General features: G+C 38.6%; 1 protein-coding gene across 1 annotated transcript in view; it reads left to right on the forward strand.

The window, feature by feature from the left end:
- The window catches only part of LOC139721270 (putative ammonium transporter 2), a 46364-nt gene extending 38261 nt beyond the window's left edge, over positions 1–8103 (forward strand). The window contains exons 7-11 of the mRNA XM_071632591.1: positions 1187–1399; positions 1716–1842; positions 2091–2369; positions 3291–3486; positions 8014–8103. Of these exons, the coding sequence (XP_071488692.1) occupies positions 1187–1399; positions 1716–1842; positions 2091–2369; positions 3291–3486; positions 8014–8103 (905 nt within the window). The remainder of the gene's footprint in view (positions 1–1186; positions 1400–1715; positions 1843–2090; positions 2370–3290; positions 3487–8013) is intronic.
- Positions 8104–8902: the final 799 nt, after the last annotated feature.

The following is an 8902-nucleotide window of genomic DNA, read 5'->3' on the forward strand; positions in this document are numbered from 1 at the left end:
TTGTTTGCTCGTGGATTATATCGAGGCGGATAGAGATGTCATTCATACAACGGATAAAGTGCGTTGTATTCCTCCCAATTTGTCATTGGTAGATAATGAACATTTGGTTAGAGAGATGATAGGGAGAATGTCATTATCATTGAACTGATAATGAATGCAAAGTCATTGTGCACGAGTGGATGTTTTTCTGTTATGAATCATAAGGGCATTGTTGTTTCGACATTGTGTATGCGCTTTGAGCTGAGAGAGTAATAGCCTTCCTCGTTATTAGACATATTTGCAGACAAGGATATCTATTCTCATCTTAACTCATAAAAACAGAAGAAAAAAGTAAATGGATTGGAATGGAGGGTCAAAAAGGAACGGAGTTTACGCATCATCAAACACAGTCAGACAGTAGCGAGCTTTAGTTAGACCTGCATGCGACGCGAACGCTAAGACGATGCAGCCTCCCGGGATCTCAGGGATGGACAATGGAAACAGCTGCGTGGTGCATGTGCAGAACGCCATTTTTTGCCTAATTAGCGTCGTCTTAGCGTTCGAGTCGCAGATCTACAGCTCGCTAATGACAACATGAAGGACGTAGAACAAACTATCACTACGGTAATCCAATGATCCGACTTCTGTCTACTTTTCAAATTATTTTAGATCGTTAGCTTAAAGTCATAAAAGGATTTACTAGTGTATCCCCCTCCCCGATCTGCTTTAGGTATATAGTTTTCGCATCTATAGTTTCGCATCACTATGTATACAGTTTTTGCATCATCATATTATATTGTATATAAGTATACAAAAAGCTGCATCACTCAGATAACCCTTCGCATTTGTCCGCAAGTTGATTTCTATCCTTCGGATCCATGCCAGGCTTGTAACAGCTTCTGTTGACTCGAGCAATGAAAATGAGGCGTTTCAGAGACAAAAACAAAAAAAAAACAAAAACCCAACAACAACAAACAAACCTGAACGATAAGGTTTCCCACAGCCCAGTCGGTTAAAGCACCAGCCTAACTAACAATCGGGCCAGTCTCCGGTTCGAATCACAGTAGAATCCCATTTCCTTTTCTGATTTTCATTCATATAATTTCTGTCCAGTTTCCCTACATGTATGTTAAGATTCATTTCAAATTTCTAGAGACGAGGCGATTTAAATCATCCCATACATAAAGAACTTCCTTTTTCGTCGCAGCACTTTGCGCCCTTGCCCGTCCCTGGGAAGGGTTACTCATAGGAGCCATTGGTGGAGTTATAGCGGTGTTCACACCCCACTTGCTGGAGAAGATGAAGATCGACGACCCGGTAGGGGTGATTGGGGTACACGCCTTGGCCGCCGCATGGGCCATCCTGTCTGTTGGTATCTTCGCGCAGCCCGACAACATTGAGAATCTAAACAACCGACCAGGTAAGTTTAGTTTCTTCCCTCACCATTTATGTTCCTCTCCCCCTCTTTCTCCTCCTCCTCCTCCTCCCCTACTTCCTCTTCCTCCTCTTCCCCCTCCTCATCCTCCTCCTCCTTCTTCTCCATCTCCTCCTCCCCCTTTCCCTCTTCTCCTCCTCCTCCTCGTCCTCCTCATATCCTCCTCTGGCCTCATGGTTACAAACATGAACTTACGCATATATCAAGCATTGCTTAAGGAAGTAAGGTATTTTGGAAGTTCTGGCTTTTGACTTTGTGTTTGTTTTGTTTTGCTCTTTTCATTCTCACTGTGTGCTGCCAGGCCTGCTGTATGGAGGAGGCTGGGAGCTGCTGGGCATCCAGGCCCTCATGCTGGTTGCCATGACAATCTGGACGCTGGTGGTATCGTTCATCCTGCTATATACCATCAATATCACAATGGGCCTACGGTGAGTGAACATCATTTTCCTTGATCCACATCAGTCTGTCAGACAGGGAAATAGATACTGTAACTGAAAAACATCACGATACATATGCTTTTTATGCTTAGAATTTCAGTAGGCTCAGTTGTAGTGTAGAGAATGATAATCAATGTAAATTAGTGTAAAGTGTTTATGTATGTGTATATGTGTATGTGGAATGTGTGCCATATGGGACAGGATTTATTCCCTCGTCAAATCAACTTGTCAAACTGCAGTTGCTCCGAGGTCGACGAAATTCTAGGCGCCGACATCGTTGAGCACGGCATTGACCAGCTAAGCCCCGAGGACCGTGTCCGCATCATTTACGAGCTCAGAGCTCTCGGCCACGAGGCGCCGGACTTCTTATTGCAGCACAGTGGGCAGGGCTGGCGGGGTAGCGCCCGGTCCCTAGCCTCCCCATCGGCGTGTGATGTACGCGACGTCGAGGGAAGGACTAATATAATATACAACCTGTCAGCTGGGTTACAGAACGATAACGACGTCGTTTACCCGAGGTATATAGTATGATTCTCAGAGAAAGAGGAACTGGATCATTGATATCAATTTCATTTCGATTTCATTTTTATGTGTCATCAAAGAATTTCATAAGTATGTCAGATCCTGAAAGCACCGGGCAACCGGGAGTCATTGGGAGTAGGTAATCATAATGTATCACTGAGCGCTAAATATGATAATTCCAACTAATCTTAGAGACAATTTTAGGATCAATCAGTACTTAGAAGTAATGAAGTGTTTAACTGATCCATAGGAAAGATATCGTGCCCCAACCTTTTTGCCATGTTCAATAAAATCTACATTTGATGTATCTATGCCCTTCAAACTATAGATATTACCCAAATTGGGTTTATTGTTTGGCTTGATATGTTCCCGTGTTGCTGAAACAGGGGTCTGATTCCCTGAGACTAAATAAGGCCAGGCAATAAACTGGTTGTATTTTTGACAGTTATAATTGACGACTTAATAACAGAAGGATTGAGAATATGTAAAAACTTGCGGCATGGCAGGAAGATGGCGTTTTGAAAGACACCTTTACATCTCATACTCTATGATGTTGTCAGTCAATGGCATACACTATTCATGTTATTGTATTTATCTTTCTATAACAGAAGACATTCCGCCTAAAATGTTTTATGCAAACAACTTTACACTTTCTCCGTTCACTCTCAATTATTGACATAACAATGATTATATTAATATTCAAACTTCTTCTTGAGAATGTGGCTGAAATTAATCTCTCTTTGTTTTCCTATACCAGTAATGTGTTATCTATCTATCTATCTATCTATCCATCTATCTATCTATCTATCTATCTATCTATCTATCCATCCATCTATCCATCTATCTATGCATGAACTCTGTCTACAATGTAAATGTATTTATGTTTGTTTCTCCATTTAAATTCAAACATTAATTAGGCAGACAACTTCTGTGGATCTCCTTGAAATGAGTCGAACTACGCCCTCAACGAATGGCGCTTCAAGCAGAGTAAACGGCGGCTCAGCGCGAAGAGGAGTCAAACGATATCGAGCCAAAAAGAAGTTTAACCCGTTCACAAAGAGGAAACCGAACGGGTACTTTGCCAGAAATGGAGAGGCGCAGAGGCCCCGGGAGGTAAGGGCCGTTTTTATCCTTGTCCTCATTTTGAAAGTTCTGATAAATGTGAAACTTACGCACATGTAACCATTTATAGATCTCGTCTTCTTGACTGAATAAGATCCCGCTGGCAATTATGCCTTCCTCTGTCAATTCCTCTTTTCCTTCCGTATGAAGAAGTAAGATCAAGGTTATCAATATGACACTCGTAAAATATAATATGAAATACAAATTCAGAATATCAAAACAAATGTAAATGTAAATAGAGAAAGGCAGAATACGCATATAATTTGATTGTAATCTAACTTGGTCTCAGCAAATTGAAAGTGTAAGAGTTAAGGCCATACGCAATCTTTATTTACTCAGAAGGGCAAGGGGTTTTATTGACAAAGCAACAGCTCTTACGCTGTACCACACTTTAATCCAAAGTCACTTTGACTACTGTTGTACTCTGTGGATGAATGGTAATTCAGTGCACTTAAGGCGATTGCAGATAATACAAAACAGGGCGCTGAGAATCGTGTTGCAAGTTGATAATCGTTTTAACCGCCAAACATTATATAGTACACTTAAAGTTGACTGTTTAATCGATCGTTGGAAAAAGCAAGCATTGATTTTCATCTTCAAACTGCTGAATAATTTTCTACCAGAAAGTTTATGTGAACGTCTCGAGAAAAGAGTAAGCCACTACAATTTACGTAATCATGAAAATGTTCTTAACCTCTCTAAGCCCAAATCAACTATTCTTAAAAATAGCACTCTATATTCGGCATCGAGATTATTCAATACATTACCAACAGAAACAAGATCCTAACTTCAATCACTGCATTCTCAAGAGCAATTTCGCACATCTCATTTGCTAATTATTCTACCTGATTATATTAAATTTATTAAAGTACACAATGCTTATGTAATTGCTATCTCCCAATAACTTATCACATGTTTCATTTTCATTTTTTCATTTTTTTTGTTTTTTGTTTTTTGGTCTGTACTTACACAATGTATATTCTGTGACTTTTTTTTCATTTCTTTTCTGGCGTTCGTTTGTAATGATTATTTTGTGTTTTTTATGGGCATTCTCTTCATTGTATGATTTCTATGTTTTGATATCATTTCACGGCCTTGCTGAAAAACAGCTTATAGCTGATAGCAGGCTTTTTACCGTGGTTAAATAAATGAATTCAATTCAAATTCAATTCAATTCAAAGCTACGCATAATGCGATACCAGTAGATGTAGGCCTACTTAGTATTATTCCAGAAAACTTTAAAACAAGTAACTACTAGTAGTTCAGCAAACTTCTGAGTAATCTAGTCCAAAAAAAAAAAATGTTGTGAATCAACACGATCAATCTGGCTTTCACTGGGTGTGATCATCCAAAATGGATTGTCGAGGACACTTGGAAAAAACAGTTTGGGTCTAGAATAGCAGGCAAGCAATTTTAATCGTTATAGATCTGATGACCTTAGTTTGAAAGAATTTCTTTTTGTCACATGCGAGGTTCCCTGCCAAATAACAATTTTTTGTCCACACGGCAGCGTTTCCGTTTAATAATTACGCCACTTCCGGTCACGATCACGGACGAATTCATTGTGCATGAAACACTAGAAAGCCTGAGTAGCAATATTGATTCATTCAACTATCTACCCCCCCCCCCAAAAAAAAAAGGAAGAAGAAGAAGAAGAAAAACTGGAAACAAACATCAAACAACAGAAGAAGAAATCAAGTACCTGTCTTCGGTTTGAAAGCACTAAATGAACAAATTTTCGTTTCGTATTAATTGGTATTGATGTCGCTACGCGCAAAGCACTGATGGACAATACGAGGGAAGTTAAGGTTGTAAACGCTGATGATTGGGTAAAGTGGAAAAAAAAATGAATAGGTGGGTGGACGTGGACAGAAATACCACCTTGATAGAAATACGCATTAATTGAATGAGATAAAAGGTATCGCGATATGATTCTGTCCTTGACCTTGATTCGCATACTTGCTTGGATCGGAGTGATTGATACAGGTCTAGGCATAGTAGCCAATGTCACTCACTGCTGCATAGCGCAATGTTTTAAGCAGACTACTATTCTTGACAAGCGAGGTTTAGAAGGGAAATTGGAAACTGACATGTACAAGGAGTGAAATCAGTAACTGGTTTACTGTTGTTGTTGTTTTCTTTTTTGGTTGTTTTTTTTTCACGTTCAACATGTCCTTATGTGTGCATTTACAGCCATACAATTTAGAGCCATGAACATATGAATTAACAATTCAGCAAACAAGCGTATGTGTGTGTGTGTGTGTTTTGTTTTGTTCCTTAATTCTGTTGACCATCAAATGTCATAAATTTCTAGACATTCTGAGGGTTGAGAAATGTTGAAAACGGTCTGTATCCCTCATAAGCTTGAAAACAAAAGTTCATCATAGACGTGACACTTACATTGTATAATAGTTGATCTCGGGGTCAATTGGCCCGCGAGAAGTACATGTCAAAGAAAATAACAAAGAAAACGACTACTGGAGACTAATTAAGTTTCTCGACGTTTGATTACATTTGCGTTGCAATTCACTAATGTTCTATCGCAAATTTCCTATAGAAATACTTCCCTTCTCCTTCCCCCTCTCACTCAATCTCTTTCGATTTTTTTTTTTTTTTGGTTAAAATTTTGCTCGTTAAGCCAATCTAATTACTTAGGTTTCGCGTTTATTCATGATTAACGACAGTTGGAAAGTGGAAGGCGATTGGGACAAGAACATTATCTGAAACGGTGAACTAATGAATGAGAAACACTAGTTGTTATTGATAAAGAGAAAAGTGCATTGAAATGGTAAGTCAAACAGAAGACAGGAAAAACTCAATCGCTCATTGCATCATCTCTTTTTTTTTCAAATTTCATTTTTAGATAGTGATAGAAAGTACACAAGCATCAAAATTAGCATTAGTAGGATGTGTATCATTAATCAAAGGTTATCAAACATTTGTTTCGATTTCAAGGTTTTTCTTTATACTTCAATATCTTATCACTACCTGTATGTGTTATGAAAATATGCATTGACAAGTTTCTTCTTAGCACCATAATTATACCAGTGACATAATTTCACAATGTTTTTGGAAAACAGAAAAAGCATGACACCTACATTAAGTTCCCATGCAGTTTATGCGACGGTAGAAGAGGGTGAAGAAGTGTTAAAAAATGGTTTGCTTATTGTAACTCAATCTTGTCCAACAAACACAGATTATTTTTCTCTTACCAACCGATATCCCTTCCTTCATGTATAACAGATATTCCCCCCTCCACCAGATGGGAGCAAAGAGTGCCAGTTGTAGGTGTTTGTTTGCCCCCGTTGCATTTATGTGTCAAAGGAAACCAAAACCCAAAGAGAAATGTGGACTGAGTGAAAGCAGCAACATTAGTAGTGCACATCAGTGAAAGTTTGGGGAAAATCGGACAATCGATGCGAAAGTTATGTATTTTAAAAGTTTTGGTGTTTGAACCACTTGATAAGGAGACTACTTGAGGTTATCACATCGTGTGTGGATAACAATCTGACAATAATATGAAATATAAAGAAAATTCACTATGCTTTCACTTTTCTACCGTAATAAAAAGCGCTTTACTTACCATTTTCAGAAAGCAGGGGGAATAATTACTACCCTTAACATTATGTCACTATCAAGTTAATGGAATGTGCAATTTTCTTGAAAAATGAATTTTTGTGGAATTATCTTTATATTTTCTCTATATTGTTGTAAACACATGACGTCATGATCTCTAGTAGTCTCCTTATCCCGTCATTACAACACATAACTTTCAGAATTAATAACTTTTGCTACGATTGTCCGATTTTCCTCAAACTTTCACTGATGTGTTCTACTAATTTTGCTGCTTTAAGTCAATCCACATTTCTCTTTGGGTTATGGTTTCCTTTTATTTCCACTTTCATAAAGTTTATTGATCTTGACCACCCGACCATAAATTTCTCAATTTATTTCTATCCATGACGCTGGCGAAAGGGTAAAATGTTCGCCAGATTTATCGATTGTCCGAGCCTCTCTTGCCAGCTCCAAATACTAAATCATTCATATACGCTCTTGACCTTTTCCGTGTCTGACGGGAGATGATAGCTGATAAGTCCGTTCTGCAGGTGAATGATAGGGGAAAATTTATTTGGATATTATAGCACTTAATTTCTCACATCTAGTCTGTCAACTTGGCTGTCGGTTGGTCACGTGACAGACCCATCTCGAATCCATCTCACCAAATTGCTGGTCGACTACTGTGAGTTTCGACAGAAGAGTGATAAAGTGCTATGGCCGCATCGACATTATACAATATAAATGACTCTCAATCGGCCAATTTGTTAATTGCGCAGAGGGCATCAATCAGAAATGCTATTAGCCATTTTTATTTGTTTTGCTTGCTTTGCTTTTTCTTTTAACTGTTCTTTTTGTATTGCGTGTGTTGATTTCTGTTCATTGTATCTATCAATCTATGGCTCCCTCTTGTTCTCTTTGTCATTGTTGTCACTCTTTCTCTCTTCTAACATTTGTCTACAGCTTGACGCTTCAAGGCTGGAGACGCGAGAGAGGGGGATGTCGGATACTATGGAATCTGTTGTCATAGAAACGTCGAACAAGGTCCAATGAGACCATCCACCATCGCCTTCGTTATGCAATATCACCACACGGACACGCCCAGTTGGTAGAAAGAGACTGGTCCGAGTGTACGCCCTCGTACGCGAAATTCACCAAACCTGTGGAAGTCAACTGCATCCCCCACAAACACTTTTTAATCCGCAGCAGCTTGTCTCCAGCGTGACACGTTGTTACGTTGTGACACGTCGTAACAACTCGATGCAAGTCAAGTCCGAAATCAAGACCAAAATTACAACAACAATATTTCCGTATGTTTATGTATTGTATTCATGTAAGAGTTTCTATATTATGCATACCCAAGTACGCCTACTGACAATAGACTTCTGTTCGTTTGTAATCCTTGGTTTGGCTTGGGTAAACTGTTAGACTCTACAATGTGAGTTCATTGATAGTCATGTGATCTCTTCGTCGAAGCTTGTATTATTCTCTTATGTTCTTTTTTAAAATCAAATTCTCATTTGCAGATGAAACATGCTGACTTCGGCATGCAAGTCATCGAAAAATTAGGAGTGAGGTTATCTGATGAAAACGAAATTAATCATTATTCTTAGTCTTGGTGTCAACAGGAATCTTAAAAGCTCCCGTAAAGTAGACAGTAGAAGTTACCTACAAGATTTTAGTTTCTATCATAATGCTACTCTAGCAATCCAGAAACTGTAATTCTTAATAGAATCAACACGGAGTATGATACTTTTATTGTTTAATTTGTTTGAACAACAATTAGAACACCAAACAAAGTCGCCTCAATTCAAGGCTTTTGTGAATGTTATAAAACAAGCAAAACAAAAGT

This window comes from Diadema antillarum, unplaced genomic scaffold, assembly GCF_040938485.1.
Source record: "Diadema antillarum isolate AM-2024a unplaced genomic scaffold, OU_Dant_1.0 scf00000141, whole genome shotgun sequence".
NCBI classification, from domain to species: Eukaryota; Metazoa; Echinodermata; class Echinoidea; order Diadematoida; family Diadematidae; genus Diadema; species Diadema antillarum.